At 41.0% G+C, this 22,023-nt stretch overlaps 1 protein-coding gene across 4 annotated transcripts in view; it reads right to left on the reverse strand.

Moving 5' to 3' along the window:
* KHDRBS3 (KH RNA binding domain containing, signal transduction associated 3) overlaps positions 1 to 21,119 on the reverse strand; it is a 97,619-nt gene extending 76,500 nt beyond the window's left edge. For 2 of the 4 annotated variants that reach the window (XM_064644248.1, XM_064644237.1), the window contains exon 1: positions 20,633 to 21,115. In XM_064644248.1, coding sequence (XP_064500318.1) covers positions 20,633 to 20,720 — 88 coding nt within the window. In that variant the 5' untranslated portion in view covers positions 20,721 to 21,115. Of the gene's footprint in view, positions 1 to 20,632 lie in introns of all 4 variants that reach the window. The other 2 variants (XM_064644269.1, XM_064644259.1) reach the window with 2 other exon arrangements.
* Between the last annotated feature and the right edge of the window lie 904 nt (positions 21,120 to 22,023).

Below are 22,023 nucleotides of genomic sequence, written 5' to 3' on the forward strand. Positions count from 1 at the left end.
AATAGCCTCAAAAATTTTAAAATAAGGAAGCTAAATATATGTGAAATGACAACATATAAACCCATCCTGAATGAGTCTAAAGGACATAAAAAATGCAATAAAATTTTTAATTTTTAATGCTGCTGCTCTATTATTGCACCCACACCCATTCCTTTATGAACCCTCCTCTGCCAACATTTTGATGCTTAAAAAAAAAGTCCTTTTAAAAATCACAAATTTTGTCTCTGTAATAGGTCCTAATTCTGAACTGGCATAGAAACTAATACATTAAGAACATGAACTGTGCATAAAAAATATAGGAATTTGTTTCAACTAATGTACATTATTACAATAGTTGAATTCAGAATAATTGTCTTTTATATGCCACCTTAATTTTGTAAAAGCAACTGACAATGAATCCAATTTGAATTTACAATAAAATAAGCGGTTCATGCTAGAATGATGTCTACAGCATTCAGAATCCTCAAGTTAATAATAATAACCCTGTTGAAGGACTCAAACCAATCTTTATTTAAATTGCATTCACAGGCATTTTAGGTTCTATTTTACAGTCTAAGTACTCCTGTCTGCACTGATCTGAAAATATATTTCAGTCACCAATATGACAAATATTTTGAATGGGCCTCTTTATTTCAGCAATTCAAAACTAATTGAACACCTATTACCTTCACATCAAAAATGACTCCACTGAAATATATTTAGACTGATTAATATTAGCAATAAGGTAGAAAGTACCACAGTAGGAACTGGCAAAATCAAACATAAGATATTAATAGATGTTTAATCAGTCTTGCTCAGGAAGAAAACAAGATGCAGACGTAGGCATCAGTCTCATATACCCACCCTACTCCACTGAACATTATTTCTCATTCTAAAGATAACTTATAACAAAATTCTAAAATCACCTGCATGATTTGCCTACTACCTACAGCTTTCTTTAAACATGAATGTTCTTAAATTAGCAAGGTCAGAAATCCACTACCTACAAAAAGTCAACTCATTTGTTCTGTAACTTAAAAATAAAAAAAAAAATCTCAAACATACAGGTGGAAACACAGTACCCAATGCCCTACATCCACATCCAGAACAAGTCAAGAACAGGAACTTGACTACCATGTTCCTCCCTGCCTCAGGAACACCTAATCTTACTGCCTAAATATTGGCAAGAATATTGGCTTTTGTCCTGGTTGGAGCAGGACACTGGACCTTCAGAGGTTTCTTAGAGCCTTTGGCACCTTATGATCATTCCTGTAGGTAGGAAGTGCCAGAAAAAGGACCCTATCTTGGTTTTACCTACCATATCTACTGCACAAGAGCCTGTAGGAGAACCATTCCCTTTCTGCAAGGACATTTTCATGCTTCCACATGACAGCACAAAACTGGAAGTTGTAGCCAAGTCGGGGTCAGTCTCTTCTCCCAGGTAACAAGGGATAGTACAAGAGGAAATGGCCTCAAGTTGCACCAGGAAAGGTTTAGACTGCATATTAGGAAAAATTTCTTGACTGAAGGCATGGCCAGGCATTGTAACAGTAACATTGCTCAGCGAAATGATGGAAACACCATTCCCAGAAGTGTTCAAAAGGCATGTGGATGTGGCACTTGGGGACATAGTTTAGTGATGGACATGGTGGTGCTGGGTTAACCTTTGAGATCTTTTCCAATTGCAATGATTACAAGTTATTCTATGTAGTAGCTCACAAAACCCCAAACAAAAGGCTCTGGAAGCCCTTTGAACTGTATAGAAGGTATGGTAGGAACAAAATGGGGTTAGCATTAAGTGATCCTTCTGTTTAGAAGACATTTCTTATCAAGTTTTAAGCACGAGCTTAAACTGGTTCCCTCAAAAAAGCAGCATGTGCAAACAACAATAGGCAGTAAAGATACAAAGCTACTGTGGATGAAGATTTTAAATGTCAAGCCATGACTTATTTCAGAAGGGGATCCAACATACAGAACACATACTTGGGGCATAGGGCTTAGGCAAAGTGAAGTTAATATTTTGCATCAAGAGCCCTTAAAAGCAACTGTTCCATCTCTTTCATTTATATGTATGAACACAGCCAGGTAGCCCTTACAGAGATTTAACTTGTCATTTTGGTGAGTCATCAAGAAGGGTCTATAATCTTTTTTCCTTATTATGTGCATAGCACTGCTCAAACTTTCTGTGACTCCTTTGACAACTTTCACAAGAAAAAGCCTAAGTCAGATCTCATTTGAAAAATGGGTACAACCTGCAGCTCTTTATATGCAAATATCACATTTTAAACTACTGCCAAGTTGAAACAGTAGCTATAGCACATCTAGTTATTGAACCTTAAAACAGACAGACTTGAGCACTATTAAAGACCACACTTTAAGCTCTAGGGCACTGGCAAAGACAGTGTAGTCTAAAAATCTGATAACAGACTCAAACAAACCACATTTAATACTGCAAGACAGCTATGCTACCAAAACACATCCTCACCAGGGATTTTCCATCACTACATTTTGTATAATTGATAGCTACACAAATAAGTGTACGGATGTTTACCCAGCATTCTGCAAGATTTATGCAGCCATCAGCAAGACATAGTGTTATTTTCCTCTACTTCCCTAAAAATCATTTTGAGCAACTAGAGTCTTGCCAGCCCCCTCCATCCCTACTGACAGAGGGCCAAGGTACAGCCTCACACTCTGGCAATCCTCAGTTCAGTAACATGTCATATCCCACTGATAAATCCCAATAAAACACAATTTACACCTTCTCTAAGTCACAGTTTACTTGAAATCATCACTAAACCAGAATTTTCAGGAAACATGCACAAATGCTGAGGGAGCTGGCTGCTGTCATCAAACAGGTCACTGTTTTCACAAGGTTATGGCCATCAGGGAACACCATTGATGACTGAAGCAAAGCAAATATCAGTCCCATCTTCAAAAGCAGGGAGGAGAGTCTTGGGCACAACAGAATGGTAAAACTCACCTTGGATCCCTTTGAAGGTGATACATAAACAACCCTGGAAAACCATTTTGAAGCATAGATGGACGAGGTGAGTGTGAGTAGTTTTCACAAATCCACGACAGGGAAGTCAAAGTCACTCCTAACCCAACAGAGCAATCCACATCCTGAGGACTCCACAGATGAGACAAAGGCAGCCGATTTCTCCATCCCATCTGTAATAGGGCTTTTGATACCGTCTCCCACACCATCCTCATGTGAATTGATGGGGTACAGGCTCATCCTCATGTGAACTGATGGGGTACAGGCTAGAGACATGTACCAAAAACCAACCTGCCTGGCTCAAAGGGTTGTGCTGGAGGCATCACAACCAGCCCAAATGAGGGCTGGACACTAGTGGGTCAATGCTGTTTAACATCTGCTGGCATAGAATGCAGTTTCAGGAAGTTTACAGATAGAAAAATGGGACTGATTAAAACAGTACTGTGATGACAGAAGTACCTTGAAAGGCTGGAGGAACGGGTTGACAGCAGTCTCATGAACTTCAAAGGGAAGTGCAAAGTCTTGTGCCTGTGTAAGAACAGCCCTGTGCATGAGAACAGCTTGGAAACCCAACAGCCAGAAGGCAGCTTGGCGGAAGAGGACCTGAAGTTCAAACAACCTGAACACCAGCCAGGAAGGTGCACTTGCAAAGGCCACCAGCACCTGGGCTGCACCAGAACAGCACTGCCAGCACTCGAAGTAGTGATCCTTCTTCTCTACTCAGCACATTTAAGCAAGCTGCTTGTTTGATTTCTGCTGTTTTACTGGAAAGTTTTGAAATGATTTTTTGATGGAAAGATTTGTTCCATCGTTGGTACTTTTAAAAAATACTAGTTCTAATAAAAATTCTGCCCCCACTCCAAGATTTCTCATGAAATACTGTAGCCCAGAAAGCCATGATTTCTTATCTGAATGCTAGAAATTAATGTTATTCATGCATGATAGGATTATATATGCTCAAACTGTCAAGAGAAATATATGGAGAGACCCAGGGTACAGCAGTCCATTGTTTACCCTATCTAGAGTTCCACCAGTAATCTACTCTGTATGGCTGAAAATGCACACATTCTTCCAAAGTTACACACCTCTTCTCACTGCTTCCCAGAACATCACATTGTCTAAAGTGCATTTTCTGTCCAATAAACACTTGTCACTGTTCATATTTCACACAGAGTTAGGAAAATGAACAGCGATGAGGCTATCACAAGTATCTATAAAGTTTCTAAATTCTTATACTGAATTCAGTGAAGCTCAGACTAAGCAGACACTGTTAGGACACAGAAAACTCATACCCAATGATCCAACACTAACCATTACCAACAAGCATAACCTCAATCTTACTACAGAATTGATAAAAACATCTATATATCCTGTGACACTGCACTGGCCAAGTGAACTAAAAGGGAATGCAGCCACTGCTTTGGAGCCTGGGAAAGATTAACCATTGAAAACAGTATATGCTGGAGTAACCTTTATGTATATCTGCTGATTCAACCTACAGTTCATAATTTTCTCAGCTTGCTGATTTGAACACAAGTTTCCTGGTGTTCCAATGTAAATTGCTCAGACTCCTGAGACACAGCATCTGCAACCTTATTTACTAAAGCACAAACTATTGATATGCAAGTAAGCTGTGCAAAGATAAGCTTGTACAGAAAGAACTTAACCACAGATGGATGTCATGGGACATACTGTAGATGGGTTGTATATTAATCTGTAAAACAAACAAAAAAATCACTAATTTGAAAAATGCTTTGACAAAATACTTATGGAAAAGGTAACAATCCAAATATCCTAAAGCATTTGTGTATTCTGATCCACAGGTGTATGAAACAAACCTACGGAGGTTAGTTGGCACACGTAAAAGAAAGAGGACTAATTCCAACACACCATCCTGGATTACATTAACATACCCCTGATCCTCTAACCTCAAAGCCAGGTTAGATGGGCTCTGAGCAAGCTGGGTGGGGTGGGCTGTGTTCCTGCCCATGGCAGGGGGCTTGGAACTCCATGACCTTTAAGAGTCTTCCAACCCAAACCATTTTATGATTCCTTCAGAAGGCCATTACTCCCACTGCCAGCAAATAAAAGAGGCAAAACACTGCTTTTGTCAAAATTATTGTAGGCAGTACTTTCATTATTTGTCACCCGTTACAGTCCTTGGCTGCAGTAACAGTTTGGCAGGACAAACATACAAAGGCAGCTCATACATCTACTGTCCTATGGGAAAACACAGCTTAAAGAAATCTGTGTGGAGATTTTATGTATTAGCCTTAACATAAATTGGATGTTAAAAACTTAGCATCCAAGTTAGTTTTTAATCAGCAGAGGAATAACATTAATTACTATCCTTTCCATGCTCAATAGCAGGTGAATCCAAACATGTTGTCCAGCATGAAGATACATATTACAGAGAATTCAGCATATTGCTACCACATTTTACTTTTTCCAATTATTATTCTATCAAACTTATTCTCAAAATTAGTTGAATGGAATTTTTAAAAAAGATCACACTGCCCTATAAAAGCATGATAAACCTTGAAAGTCCAGCTTGTGGACTCATTCCAGTTGAAAATCAAAAGAGAAGGAACAAACATCTTTCAACAGTTTCTGCAGGAAAGCAGCCACATCCACTGCAATAAGCCTGGTCTCTGTAGGAGCATGTGCTTGTCCATGTAGCACCTTCACTGAGGAAAGCAATCTTCCAACTGTCATGGCATCTGTCAAAGAAAGCTTTTTCTTAAACCAGTATTCCTAGCACTCACCTAATAGAACATTACTCAACTTCTAAGAAAAAATTTAATAGACAGTTTTATACCTGCATAAGTATCTGAAGTAACTACCAACTTATGCCAATAAGCTTTGGCTGAAACACGTTATATAGTTGAAATACAATACAGTTTTAATAGCATTTATTTTATGGTTTTACTTGCCACAGGAAACAGCTCTTACCTGAAGTCTTTCTCTAAAGAAAGCATCGTCATGTTTACCCTAAATAAAACTAAGCAGTTCCTTCTGAGTAAGTTATATTTCAGGTCAGTAAATTTGTTTATTAAAAAAAGTATCTGTCTTTGGTAAAAGGCATTTTTAAAAGCCCAAGGTCAAGTTTCTTTCCAACAAACATGGTTATGGTATACCTGTAAGGAGCAGGATAATCGCATGTTCTGTGCAACTACTCAGCAGTCAAGATATTGACTATTCATTTGTCTTACAGTTTTGAAGACAGTTTAAAATCAAGCACTAATATAGAAGTGGAAAATGTGATGCCCGAGTTTTACTGCAACCACATTGTCACATAGCAATATTATGATTAATTACCTTTAGAGATGTTATTGGTTTAGTTTTAATCCAGCGAATTTCAAAATCCCAGCTTTCACCAAATACATCTTTTTCCCTGTGATGAGCAAGGGTGTGCATTATGAACTTCCTTAGGTATGTAATTCCTATAGTAAATAGTTTAAATAGCATATTTCAGCATATTTCTACATGTTATACACAGAAAATCAACTACTACAAAATGTCACATGCACAAGGCAACTGACACTTTGAAGTGCAGTGGAACAACTCACAGCCAGGGAAATTCACCTACATTTATGGTGAGACAGCAAAACCTAAACTAAAACTGTAACAGTAGCACTGGGAAGCTGCAGAAGCTGCTACTAAGCAGACACCTTCCCTGCCTGTCCCCCACCTGCCTTCATAACCCCATATATCCAAGTTTCTGTTCCTTCATCACTTCTGTCTGCCAAGAAACAATAAGAAAAGTGCCAACGCCAAGTACCTGAGGTGCCATTATTTCTTGGTTCAGTGATGCTCCAATTGCTTCTATATGGAAAAGAAAATTTTGAAGCTCCATTTTCCAAAACTATAGAATGAAGTTAACTTCTAGAAGTGGCAGAGGACAAAGGGGATGCATTTTAAAAAATACAGCTGCTTAAGAAATTCAGAGTCTGGGTGCCCCAAGGATGAAGGACAGCTGAGCAATAATAACCACTTAATGGGGTAGATTGTTCTACTACTCCTTGCTACTAGAGAGGAACAATGCAGAAGGTGCCTTTGGTAAGAACAAAAAACCCAAACAGTCACAGTGGATACCTGTGGACCAATGAAGTCCCACTAAAGAATGGCTCATGTTACTAAATTTTATATCTCACTTCCCCTTATCAATTCATTGATTTTAGAGCAAGTGCAGGAATGACATATCCAGTAATATACAGAATAACCACCTAAAAGGTTGGAATGTGCTATTTTGCATACACCAAAGAAATAAAAGTGCTTAACTGAACTGAAAAATACTTGACTGTCTACTAATAAAACTGAAAAGAACGTTTAACCACAGGGAAGATAAGCTATTCCTCACGCCATCCAGAGAAACGCAGGGATGCGTTACAGATACCTCTACCAAATTTGACATGTGGGTTTAAAGACACACAATCTTCAGTGTGTCAGAGTCAGAAAATGCCAGAAATGCATTTACAGTCTTTGTTGACTATAAATGGAACTACATTGCCAGGATTGCTCTTTTTGTAGTATCCCTTTCTAAAGCAACATAAAACTAACTTAACAAGTTACTATTTAAATTTGCTATAACTACCTTAAAATTATGAACATAATGTTAAATTATCAGAAAGAGCTGGGAATGAGGAAAAGCTTTTACCACTAAATTCACACAGCTATTACTTTACCCTTGCATAATAACTATCTACTGGCAGTACCTCTTGACAAGAAGCATGAGATTAACTATGTAGCTGGCCAGAAGCATCTACTATCTTTAATCTATTTTTCTGAAGGGGTCATCTGCTCTTATTTCTTCATTTTGTGGCTTAAGTTGGAATTGCATTCACTATTCTGATAGGATTTCAGTGAGGTACATGTAAAAATGTCTCCCATGTAAGGACGGCTGTCTTGAGGATGAAATACTGCAAGGTGAAAAGGGGAAAAAAGTGTTATTACCAAAAGTTGACTATAGTTGATACAGCTCAAACAGCTAATCAGTCATAAATACAATGAAAGAAAAATAATGCTAACATTTGTTTTATTACAGTACAGCTTGACATCCATTACTGAGAGGACGCACAGCCATGTTTAAGGTACCAAACCTGAATAAAGCAACTACGTTTGCTTTCTGCATTCTCTGCACTCAGCCCTTTTCAGATGACTCCGCAGAAAAGCTTCAAATCTCAGCTTTGATAACAGCAAAGAAACGTTCCAAATGAGGTGCCCCAAAACACTTCACACAAATGCTGACAAGACGTACCTACGTGATTAGCACCATTCACACAGACTTGGAAATAAGGAATAGTTACTGCTGAAAAATTTACTCAAATGCAACCTACAGGTTTTGCGCTCTAGCCAGGTATTACTCCAGTGGAGTAATATTAAGTTAACAAAACATTCTGAAAGAATTGTACAGAATTAAACCTACAGCTTTACAGTTACTTCAACCAAGTAGGAAAGAAAAGTACTTTTGATTCAATTTTTCCTACCCATCTTGCTGCTTTCCCCAGCAGAAAGACCAAGCAGGAGGCCATCCAGCAACCTGAGTTAGTGCCTAGAGTAATTACTCAGCATCAACTTCATGTAAGTCATCATAGCAGGCAGCCTTCTATCCTAGGCAACCAGTCATTTGAAGCTTTGGTCATTGCTTTGAGCACATGGACATGGATAAGGGATTGGCGCATTCAGAACCTACAATCTACTCAGAGGCAGAAAACACGTTATGTTAGCACAGTGCTCAGTGTACCACTTCAGCCTAAAGAAACTATGATCTACTGGTCAAGACAGCAAATCACATCCATTTTCCACTGTCAAGGCATTAATTTAAAGGATAATTTGCCTAGAATTCTTCATAGAAATGATCCCACAGCCAGCCACTTGCCACTTACAAGGTAATGAAATGTACATTGGCATTTTTAATTAACCTTACATTGAACTATGTGAACTATTACTTAGTGTTCCAAGCAAGGCCTATTATTTCAGGTCCTCAAGCTGTATAAGTGCATCTATAAGCAAATCATTTATAAATAACATTATGATAGTTTCCCTGTACTCTCCATTTTATCAGCTGGTAAAGTGATATTCTAAGAGCTTGAAGTTGAAAAGTTTGGAGAAGTTTCTTTTAAAATTTCATTCACCACTTATGAAACTAGACTGACAGCAGTCTAACTAGTTCAAGTATACATGAAGAAAACACCACAGGCCCAGGCTATTTCAGTTGCCATCCATAGAATCATAGAAGGGTTTGTGTTGGAAGGGACCTTGAAGGTCATCTAGTTCCAACACCCCTGCCATAGGCAGAGACATCTTCCACTAGACCAGGTTATTCTTGAAGTATCATCCAATCTGGCCTTGAACATTCCCAGGGATAGAGCATCCACAACTTTTCTGGGCAACCTGTGTCAGTGCCTCACCACTCTCACAGTGAAGAATTTCTTCCTAACATCTAATCTAAATCACTCTTCTTTTAGCTCAAAACCATCCGCCCTGTACGATACGGTGTCATCTTTTACATGTAAAGTAGGGACAAGAAGGAAGGGGAGCATGTTCAAAGTGGTGGCATTTGTCTTCCTGAGCATGGTGGAGTCCAGCTTTCCTGGAGATAGCTGAACATCTGCCTGCTCATGGGAAGGGGTGAATGGATTCCGTGTTTCCCTTTGCTTCTTCACGAAGCTTTTGCCTTGCTTATCAAACTGCCCTATCTTAACACAGAGCTAACTCTTAACCCAGGGTCTTCCACCTTACCCTCCCGATTCTCTCCCCCATCCCACTGCGGCGGAACAAGCGAGCGGCTGAGCTGCCGGCTGGAGTTAAGTCAGGACAGGGACACACCAGCGCTTCAGGATGTGGAACAGACAGAACACATCTGGCTGCGAGAGCTGATGTGACACCCAAACACCGATGGCACCCAGCATCCACATGCATCCCCCACCGCTCCGATCTCTGCTCTCCAGAGGGGCTCACATCTGCTCCTGGGAGCCCCGATCCCGGCTCTCCAGAGGGGCTGACACCGATTACCGGAGCCCCGCAGGGCCGGGCCGCTGCCGCCCCCTCCCGGCACCGCTCCCGAAGTGACGCCAAAGCCTTTCCAAAGTCCTCCAGAAACAACGCCACGCAAAAGGGAACATGCATAATGACTTTTCTAATATCTAGGGCCCTACTGATAATACAGAGTTCTCTGACACAGACGCATCCAAAAACCTTCCTGCGCAACCTACATCGTCAGGATTTCTGCATCACTACATATAAAGATGCTCTATCAGTACCCTACTGGAAAACCCACTGTGGAAGGCTTCTGCTCTTTCCAAAGTGCACCCAGAATCATAGTTCATGATTGCCCGAGATCCCCAAATTCACAGAAGAAACAAGGCTGAAAAAATCCTCAGAGGTCATTAATTCCCTGTCATTGATTAACCCCAGCTGGCAGCTGAGCCCTACACAAGGTGCTGACGTCCCCCCAGGAAGGTGGGGAGAATTTGAGGGGGAAAAGTGAGAAAACTCGTGCATGGAGATAAAGACAGTTTAATAGATAAAGCAAAAGCCATGCAGGCAAGCAAAGCAACACAAAGAATTCATTCACCACTTCCCATGGGCAGGCAGGTGTTCAGCCATTCCCAGGAAAGCCAGGCTACATCACATGTAACTGTGACATGGGAAGACAAACAGCATCACTCTGAACTTCCTCTCTTCTTTTTTCCCCCCAGCTTTACATACTGAGTGACACCATGTGGTCTGGAATATTCTCTGGGTCATTCATCATCAGCTGTCCCAGCTGTGTCCCCTCCTAAACTCCTTGTGCATCCCCAGCCCCCTCACTGGCGGGATGGGGTGAGGAGCAGAAAAGACCTTTACACTGTGTAAGCACTGACCCGCAGTAATGAAAATATCCCTGTGTTATCAACCCTGTTTTCATCACAAATCCAAAATAGTCACATATCAGCTACTGGAAAGAAAATTAACTCCACTCCAGCCAAAACAAGCACATCCCTCACAAGCACTTTAAAGGACTACACTTATTCCACACATTTGTTTCACATGGTAGAAACAGGTTTCTGTGAAGATGCAGGTGCCTGCAGGAAAAAAAAAAGTCTAAAGAACAGACAGAGTAAACCTTAACGACATGATAAATCTTCTGGTGTATGCTTTCATATAGGAGGCCAATAAAAACCTAATCATTTTTCCAGGCCATGGATGCATAGTGTAATAAAAAGGTCAAGGGTATATGATAAGTGAAAAGAATCTTTAAGACCAATTTGTGTTACACAAGACAAATTGGACCACAATAGTCCTTTCCAGTCTTTGAGATCTAGTACTAAGGTGTTGCATTTCACCTTGCAAACCAGACTAGGATATTACCAGGATAACTCTAGACAAGCAGCAAGTGTTAACTAGAGCTAAAGGTATCACTGCAGCCTATCTGCTGTGAAGCACAAAGTGAAGCAGCTTAGCTTCTCCAGACATTAGGCTTTAAATGGAGAAATTGAGTCAAATCATTAGGATTAAACTGTTTTGCTTTGAGAAACACCTCCAACTATCACAGAAGTTTCAGGGAACCCCTTAAAGGGAGGCAGAAGAAACACGGTCATCTGTGACCATGTTTCCCCAAAATTAGGACTTCTTGATCCTAAAAAAAGCAGGCTTGAAGTAGTCATGAAGCAGTCAGATATTTAGTAAAGTAAAAAAATGGTATCTGAACTTCCATGACTCAACAAATGGATCAAGAACATCATAGTCCAACTTTGTGAAGGCAATCCTAGCAGAGAAAAATCTGTTTTCCTTCAAACTCAGGAATGGATATGCAGTATAGTTAAGCATAACAAAGCCAAAGAACCAAACTGACACAATGGATCTTAGTGCCTTTAACTTTCACAAAAGTGAAATTTATCATTTTGCATTAGTCTGAAGGTGGGTGGAGGAAAAAAGGGTGATTGTGATTTTTTTACTTCACTAGTTTACCCCATGGAGCCGTATCACTGAAGTCTGTATCCAGAGCAGCACATCATTTCTGCTTGGTAGCGGAAAAAAGACAACGAAAAGCTCCTCAGCCCTCTTCAACTGTGAATCTGATCTCAGGGAACAGAAACAGGGCTGCTGACCAGAAACACATCAGGATTGGTACTTGACCACCTCTAGTTAATTAGGACACAGATCAAAAGGAACCAGTAACCTTTGTCCATTATCAGCAACCAGAAAAGGAGAAATATGAAAGGAAAAATGATCACATTAAAAGCAGTCCTTCCATTTCTACATCTTTTGAAAACATTACCACAAAGCAGCAGGAAAATTGGTTGAAAAAAATCTAAAACTTTTTGCTTTCAAACACATCTACTTCTCAAAGTACTGCTACCAAATGATCTGAGGCAGTAAAAGGCTACAGACACATTTACACTCCAAGCATTCAACAAATGCAGCTGCAATGTCAAAATTGCTTCTGCTCTGACTTACAGAATCAGAGAATATTACCCACAAGGATGGGACCCACAAGGATCATAGAAGCCAACTCCTGATCCTGCACAAGACTAGCCCATGAGTCACACCATGAACCTGAGAGTATCATCCAAACACTTCAGAACTCTGTCAGGCTTGGTGCTGTGACCACTTCCCTGGGGAGCCTGTTTCAAAGCCCAATCACCCTCTGAGTGAAGAACCTTTTTCTAATATCCAATCTAAACCTCCCCTGACACAACTTCAGGCCATTCCCTTGAGTTCTGTCACTGGTCACCACAGAGAAGAGATCAGTGCCTGCCCCTCCTCTTCCCCTCACGAGGAAGTTGTAACTGCAATGAGGTCTCCCCTCAGTCTCCTCTTCTCCAGGCTGAACAGACTAAGTGACCTCAGGGGCTCCTCATACAGCTTCCCCACTAGACCCGTCACCATCTTTGCTGTCCCCCTTTGGGCATGCTCTAATAGCTTTATATCTTTCTTATATTATGGTGTTCAAAACTACACACAGTACTCCAGACTTCTTCCAATATTCTTTGTCTTGTGTATAAAAAGGCATCTTCCTCTGACTATTTCCTTTGAACAATCCAGAGGGATTACTAAAGTTGAAGAAAATCAGTAAATCCTCAAAGGATTTGCAACTTCAGGTTTTCACTGTCACTATATTATACTAAGATCAGCACAGCAGCAGTTGTTATAACATTTTCTTTTGGATCAAGTACAATAGGTTTACTGAAATGATTTCTAATCTTTTAGGTTTCCAATTACTTTGTCAAGAAATTCTTCCTAGAAAATAAAGACCTATAAAAGAACACCTATATAAGCCAAAAAAGCAAAAGATTTACCATCTACAAGAATTAAACTGACATTTGTTTTCTGCCTTGCAACTTTGTTGATGTTGAGCTGCTACCTGAAGCCAAAAGTCTGATAAACATATCACAATAAGAAATGAAAGGCAGCCAGCAAACAGCAACTGGAGATGGAGAATAGGAAGGAAATCCATTTAACTTCCTAGTTTCTTATTAATTTTACCTTGACAATAAGGTAAAACAATGAAAAACAACAAGACAACATAAAAGAACAATAAGTGATAAATATGACAAAATTGAGTTCAAGCAAAGGAATATTTTAAGATAAGCATGCAAAGAATGAAACATGCACTGCTCAGCTATTGAGACGCAAAAATACATCACTCAGCCTAACAGTGCTTCTTCATGCCATCTCTCCAGTTGCTGCTCTTTAATTTGCTCCTTGTCATGAACAACCAGCCTGTATGTACCGTACAGCCCAACACTGACAGTTCAAAGAGCTTCACAATCTAGCTGAGATCAAATGTCCACAAATGCACCTCACTCAGAATCAAAGATGTCAAGACACACAAAATCCACCAGCCCTTGTATCTGGCTCAAGAATTAATCATCCATTACTAAAGCACTCTGTGTTTTCATCTGTATTTTTTTGGCCAGACATTTCACCATCATTTTAAAGGGCCTCTTAGCATCTTTATTTACTTCTGAAGGCAGTCAGGCACACAAACCACAAGCCAAAGACCACTCTCACACACGAATCAGAGCAGCAAGAGGCCTGCAGACGTTCTCAAGCTTGCAGAGCATTGTATTTTAACCATGATTTCCTCAAAGATTAAGACATATGGACTTCAGTACCTAGAATGTCACAGGAAAATGAAATTCCCGAGTCCATGTGCCCTTATGGCCTTAGCTTAGGGCCATAAAGACATTAATTTTCTAGCCAGTGTTATACTTGAAAAATCACTCTCAGCTAGAAGCACATGATTCAAGTAATTCCCAGTACTACAACCCCTGCCAACAGCTCCCATTGCATGGGTGAGACTTGCCTTCCCAGGACTCAGGGGTAGACAACCCCACTTTATCAAGATATTCCACTTGCTCAGTAAAAGAGTCCTGTCCTTCATAATTCTATTTGAAAAACAGTATTAATAATGTAAACATTAAGCTTGCAAGATTCCTGCACAGTTCAGCTAAGAACAGTCAGTTAATTCACCATAAAATATTAGGTGCATCAGTTACCAGTTAATCCATTTAAACATGCTTTTTACTGAACCTGCTAAATACTAATTAAAAACTCATGCAGTATCACACTGAATACTTTACAGAGGCTACTCAACTCTGAACTCTGATACCTGATTCTATCAAATCAGAGCACATCCTAAATTCTTTTCTTTCTTAATTATACTTTAAGTCAGAGAGGGGGGAAAAAAACTCAGGGGCTAGAAAGGTCACATAGATAATTTTTTTAAGTACTTGTAAGTAAAGTCAAACAAGCCACAGGCCAGAAGAGCAGCCACTCAGTGCTGTGACCTTCTTTCTGATTCCTCCAGTAAATAAGCACTCAGAAGGTTACAGTTTTAATTTGCATGGCTGGTGTCGAAAAGGATTGAAAGTGACAAACCATGTCAGTCTGCATTTGAAACCTTTAAATTCGATCTCTCTCATTGACTGCCAAAGTGAGTGTGCAAGTGAATTAGAAGTCGGCTTTGGACTAACTATGATCGCTGGTGAGCGGCTGCAGGCTCAGTCATGCTCCAGAGCAGATGAGCCCAGGGCTGAAGAAAGTATGATTATCTTCAGCTGCATTTCACAGAAGCCCTGTTAACATGACTGGAATATCTGATAAATCACTTCCTCAGCCTTGTAGGAGACCAAGATTGAAATCTAATTTTTAATAGGCCCTAGGACTGTCCCAGTACAGTTTCACCACATTAAAAGCAAAGAGCAACCATGACAAAAATGTGAACTTCTGAAGTGTTACCAAATATGGATGGCTGAGATGAGGGACAGTCTCTGAAATATCCGTTCTCCCCTCCAAGACTTACTACTTTTCATGCTGCTTTAAGAAAACAGAAATAGAATCCAAGTCAGTCTTCCCTGGTTTGACGGTGCCAACATCACACCACATCCATTCCCATTTCTGTCACTCAAATTTCTCATCACGCTTTGCCTGGCAAATACCCAATTCCACCAACATGTTTTTAGATTGTCTTCTAGTAACCAGACCAGAAGAGTTTATTTCTAGTTAACCTCTAAGAAAGACAACTTAAAGTGACCCATTGTCTGAAAAAAAATCTGAAGGGCACAAAATTTACTATATCACTGAAACTAATAGGATGCTCCAAATAATTTTGAAACCCCCTCAGCTTTCTACAGCTATCTCTCATTTTCGAAACTACTATGACCTTTATGAAGTGTTCTGAAATCCTCAAAGAGTAGGACACTTGAAACAAGTATTGTTCCTGTGATTGATACTGAAATGAGAACTAAAGGAGAGTTTGAGGTTACACCAATCGAGTACATGTAACACCATTAGGGACAGGGAACGAGCAGCACCATGTGTGTCTGTGACATGCCACGAAACACCTGTCCACACAGAAAAGTGGATGCTTCAGTAGCAAACTGATTACTTTTATCACAATATATGTATGTCACTACTCATAATCAACTATTTTTTATAAGAAAAAGCTAGACACCCTTGCATACTTTGATTTATTCAAAGTTGTCCTGGTTTCAGCTAGGATCATTTTCTTCCTAGTAGCTGGTATAGAGCTGTGCTTTGGATTCAGTATGACAATAATGTTGATAACACACTGATGTTTTTGCTGTTGCTAAGTAGTGCTTACTCTAAATCAAGGACTTTGCAGTGTCTCACACTCTGCCAGGGAGTAGGTGCTCAAGAAGCCCAGAGGGGGAACAGCCAGGACAGCTGATCTGAACTGGACAAAGGGATATTCCACAGCACAGAACATTATGCCCAGTATATAAACCGGGGGGATTTGGCTGTGAGCCACCAATCATTGCTCAGGGACAGGTTGAGCATCAGTCCACAGGTGGGCAGCAACCGTATTGTCTATCACTTGCTTCTCTTGGGTTTTATTTCTCTTTTTTTCCTTTTCATTGCAATTATTATATTTTACTCTATTTCAATTACTAAACCCACAAGTTTTACCCTTTTTCAATTCTGCCCACATCCCACAAGGGGACAGGGAACAAGTGGTTGCACAGTAGCTAGTTACCAGATGGGGCTAAACCACAACAAAAATCAGTAACATACACAGAACCTTAATTTATTAAGCTCCTACTTCACTCATTTTTACAAAGCCATCCCTTATCTGCTAAAAAAAAAAAAAAAAATCAGACCATTAACATCCCGCAGAAGGTGAGTACACTTCCTCACACTCTATTCTCCCTGATATTTAGGGAGGTACTGCTCTATTTGAGTTCCTGCTCAAAATTTGACACAAGACACAGCAAGCCTCTGCTGATCACTACCAGACATGTGGCTCAGGGAAGCCATTCAGCACACAGCTGGCACATACAGCCATCTACTGATAGGAAGGTTTGGTATTCCTGTGCATCATCTCACTGACAGTTTGAAGGAAGCCTTGCCAACTTCAGATATTATCTCAAGTCTCAAAGCAGCTAAAATGAGCTTGTAAGGAAGAATTCCACAGGTCCAGTCTACACAGAAGAGTTGTCTTTCAGCAATGGCACCAGGACTCATTATCTTCTGACATAAGGATTTCAGCAGCCCTAACTTTGATGACAGGATTCTCCTCACCTACCCATTTAACTTTACAAACAACTGCCAGGCACTCATCTTAATGTCTCCCCTGTTACAAAATGTGTCTGGTATCAACATGTTTTATTTACAGTTAGCTTCTTCCATCTGCAGTTTCAGAAACTCCATCCAACATTCACAAAATATTTGTCATGAATCAATATTATACGTAGATGTGAAAGATGATAAAGAAACTTTTCTCTTACAGATCTTTCAATATTTTTAGAGCATTAGTCTTGATCCAAGTTATGACAATCAACATTACGCTTGCACATTTAGCAATGTTTACATACAACCCCAAGTGCAAAGTCAGCCTTCAAAATAAGGCCTGATTGTATAACTAGCATCGCTTTCACACAGAGAAATATTTTTCAGATTTTGCATAAAGATGAGCACCTGAGAGTTGCAAATAGGAAAAATACAAATACAAGTGCACTAAGCTCTTGCTTCTTCATAGAACCTCATCTTTCCCAAGGTCCTTCAATTACAGAACATATTATAAGCTAATAACTGGACATAATGTTCCAATTCCCATTGTCTGGGACAGCTGCAAATTAATCCTATTAGCATGGTCACTTTGCTACACATGCAAAGTAAGTCTACTTCCAATCTGTAACATGTTTAATGGCTTACAGGCAAAAAAATCCCCTTTTTAGGATGGCTTAATGTTCAAGTATACAAATAAATCTTCTTAATTAGAGCAAGGGATAAAGTCTAGTCTCCTGCAAAAGATTCCTACTGTTCTAAAATTTAAGCAGTAGGTGAATGTTTCAATAACTGTTTAAAGCAAAATTTAAGCAATAGGTCTCCCAAGGAGACAAGGCATCAAATCCTCGAGCAAGAGTTTTCAACAAGAAAAATCAGCACTTCCATGTACCATGCGGGAACATTGAGGGATACTGATATTTTATTTTAGTGCTTTCACAACACTTAAAACCAGGTTTGAAGGCAGGGAAATTGCTGTTGTGCTAATTCGGAAAGACAGATAACTAAGATACTGCAAGAATGCTTTTGTGGACAGTATTATTAACCTCCACTTTGTTCTTTTTCAACTGAAATGCTACCCTGGAGCTTGAAGCAACTCTAGCTCCAATTTTTTCCTATATCATGTAGAATTATGTAATTTGTGTGTACTCAATTATAATTTGGAATTATAAGCATAATATACAAATATGTCGACTTCCATCTGAAAACTATAGTTATCAAATTTCAGAAGTTCAGACACAGGACTTTTCCCTAGAAACCAAATTTCAACATGATTAGAAATTTGTTAGTAATTTGGCTCTTTTGTCTAAGCAGTACATACACCTCAGTTCCTTCAGCATCCTGGACAGATTTACTAATCCAACCATACAATTCTTACAAATCAATCTCAACTTTCTGAAGAAAGCTGGCTGATGTACAATATTTCAGTTTAAGTAAATACAGACAGCAAATTTAACAGCATTAAGACATCAAAATGCTATTACATAATTAAGCTGGTTATTTAAAGCACTTAAAACCTTTGCTAAGACATTCTCCCAGATACCCAAAAGAAGTCAAACTTGGAAAACTGTTTCATTTGAAATGTAAAACCTAAACAAGCCTAGTTTAAAAAATTATATCAGCCATTTCATTTGCCTGCACACTGAACTATCACAGAAAATATTCAGTGGACCTGACATGCAAAGTCCATGCCAGAACTATTACATATACATTTCCACTAATACTTCTCATTAATTTAAGTGCATAGTTATTACAACTGAGAAAAAATAGTCCCTGATAGTGTTATGGCAGGATGGGTTTGTAAAACATCCTCTCCCGCAGTCATATTTCTCACCTGTATTATACAGTCATTTCATTTTATTTAGTTCTTTGGCAATTCTACAACTATATATTTACATTGAATTTATACAGATTTCCATTTCAAAGTGCAGTTAACCAGTTAACAGTCATCCTCCTTATCTTTTTTTATCTGTCTTTAAAATATGAAATACTTCAGATTTAATCCAAGACTTTACTTTAAAAGTAAGCAAAAAATCAAGAGACACACTAGATTACAAGAGGTCAGATTTCTGTCTGTCTACGTTCATTTTTTCCACTTATAATATTTATTTTTGAAGCTGAATGTTCACATATAGATACCATAATGAAAGGCAAAAGTTTCAGTCCTCTAATTTCTCATTTCAGTGAGAACCTCAGAAAGTATCATAAACGCAAAAAGTCACTATTTTGATAGTAGCCATGAAGTCAGATATACTTTCTTAAACATCATTTGCAAAGTAGTAAATCACAAACTTTTGTACCTCCTTAGAATAATTTACATATGCAAAAAGGATTCTTTCTTCCCTATCTGGAGAGGAACTTCACTAATTCACAGTCATCAAACTAATTTTTAACAAGTTTTTTATTTACACCAAGCACAACAGATATCGGTTTATTAACATAATCCTCCTTTTCCCACTATCAATAGCGGCATTTTTACAAATTCAAAGTTAGGAAAAATATGCAAAATACCAAGGACATGCAGATACAACGGCTGAAACTGCTGACAGCTACCCCTAACTCCAGAGTATTTCAGAGGCAATAGTTGATTCTCCTTCTCATTCAGAGACAGGCATTTGCATCTGTTGCCCATCAAAACCAATAAGGCATTGAAAGTAGCCCCATTGATTTAAACCTCTTCATATTAAAGGATGTAAAGCACACCAACACAGCTTTGTAATCACTGTAACTGAAGCCAGAATAATTTTGGCTGTCACTAAGGTATATGAGAAGATCAGTTCACAACTTATTTCACACAAACATCCCAAAGCGCTGTATCAAGCGCTTGTCTCCCCAGAGTTGTACTTCAAAGTCACCCACCAATTACAGAGTATCTCAAAATGTACATTAAATCATATTCTAATTCACAAAGAACGACTTTTCTAGTCAGAGTAGCATCACTGAAACAAAGAGCTAGCACTTTAAAGCACATCTGAAATGTCAGATGCAAAAGAGGTGGGGATCATTTATTATCTGGAGTTATATAATTGCACAAGAAAATATGCTTTGTTGGGTTTTTTTAAGATTTACTAAAATGTACTGTTGGTTGCTTAATATTTTAGCTACGCAGCCAAAAGTTCCTAGGAAAGCACATCGGCTGTAGGCTCGTTTTTGAGAAGGCTCACGCATATATAAGCAATAATCTATTTATTGTTCAGAAAGAGGGTAAAAGAAGAAAACCTTTTGGGGTTTTAAACTGACGCGCAGCCCGAGCAGAGCACAGCAGACCCGGCTGTTCTAACACGACCATTCAACTCGGAATAAAACCTATAACTCGAGAAGCAAGCGATCACAGAATAAAAACCGCGTGGAAGAGGGGAAATGCGGGAAGGGATCCAGCGTGCGCTGCCTTCGGAGGGATGCGCTGCCCGACGGAGGGCGGGGAACACCGACAGCCTGAACACAAACAAACCCCACCAAGCGGTGCAAGGGAAGGGTCAGCCCTTCCCTGAGCATCTCACCGGGAGCTCGAGCACAACAAACCGCTCCAGGCGGTGCAGAGGGAAGGGCGAACTCCCGGCTGAGCAGCCCCGGCGGCCGCCGCTCGGTCCGGCCCGTGCCCACTGCGGGACCCCGTCGTGCCCCGCCGCCCCTCACCTTGGTTGACGAGCCGCAGGGCGTGGGTGAAGGACGGGTCCAGCGAGTCCTTCTCGGCCATCAGCTCGGGCAGGTACTTGTCCTCCATGGTAGCGGCGGCCCGGAGCGGCAGCGGAGCCGGGGCGCCGGGAGCTCCCGCGGGGAAGGCGCAGGTCTGAGTCCCAGGCGGCGGTAAATCCTCGGAGGCAGCGCTTCCCCCTGGCCGCCTCCCGCCCGGGGCTACGGGGACGCATCCAGAAGGAAGCGCCGCGAGCCGCCGGCCGGGAGCGGCGAGGGAAGGGGCGCGGGCCGGGGGACGCCCTCCCTCAGCGGGCGACAAATCCCTCTGCGGAGGCGCACAGGGAGGGACGGGGGAAGAGACGCACCCGGGAGCCGTTGACCTCGGCGGGACGGCCCTCCCCCCCCCCGCTCACAATAACACAACAAAAAGCGGCGGGCGCGGTGCACAGACCCGCAGCACACACCAAAACCTCCGGCGGCGCTGCGCCGACTGAACGGGCGAAACGTTGCGCCTCAGGCTTATATACCCCGATGAGGCCACGCCCCTTACCGTTCCGAAGCCCTGCCCCATCCACGCCCCGCCTTCCGGCTCCACCCAATGGGTGGTTACAACTGAGCACCACCCACCGCCCCTCTTGCTCAAGTGGCGACTCCTATTGGATAACATTTGCTGTCAGTCAAGACGGGCCTCGGCTTCGGATTGGTGGGTGCTGCTGTTCCCGCCCCCCCGCTGTCGGTGTGGGGCCGGCGCTGAGGGAGCGCTCCCAGAGCGGCACTGGGCTGGTAGTCGTGCGGTTGGGGACCGCGATCTGGAGATGGCGCGGGGCGCAGACTCTACAGAGGCCCGTAGGCCCCACAGCGGCCCCTCTCCTGAGGGGACAGCCCACGCCATGCGCTCCGACCCCACGAGCCCCCGCCGTGGCCGCTCCCCGGGGGCCGCAGGGTCTCTGAGAGCGGTCGGAGCGTCGGGACGGCGTCCCCCCCGGTCCCTGTCAGATGTCACCGAGAAAGACAAATTTGTCTTGAAAGGAGGAGCGAAAAGGCGATTTTAACTTGTTTTGTTTTTTTTTTTTTTTTCCTCTCCTAAATAGCGATTTTCTCTCTTTATGCGGCGTGTTGTATTTATGCCTCTAGTAACGCAAAACACTTCACAAGCACCAGCCAGAAAATCTCATTCCCTATGAATTTCACCGACGTGCCTCTGGAACGGGGTTTGTGATTCAGCCTGTTTTAAAGCAGGAAAGAGAAGCAAAGTTTAAAAGAACTTGCTAAAGCCTATTTTCCTGGGTTCTTTTCAGTGGATACACTTGGTGTATTAGATCATTATTCACTTTGATCTTTAGCTTTGAGGCTTTACTTGGCTTCCTTATTTGTCCTTAGGTGTTTCATCA

This window comes from Pseudopipra pipra, chromosome 1, assembly GCF_036250125.1.
Source record: "Pseudopipra pipra isolate bDixPip1 chromosome 1, bDixPip1.hap1, whole genome shotgun sequence".
Lineage (NCBI taxonomy): Eukaryota > Metazoa > Chordata > Aves > Passeriformes > Pipridae > Pseudopipra > Pseudopipra pipra.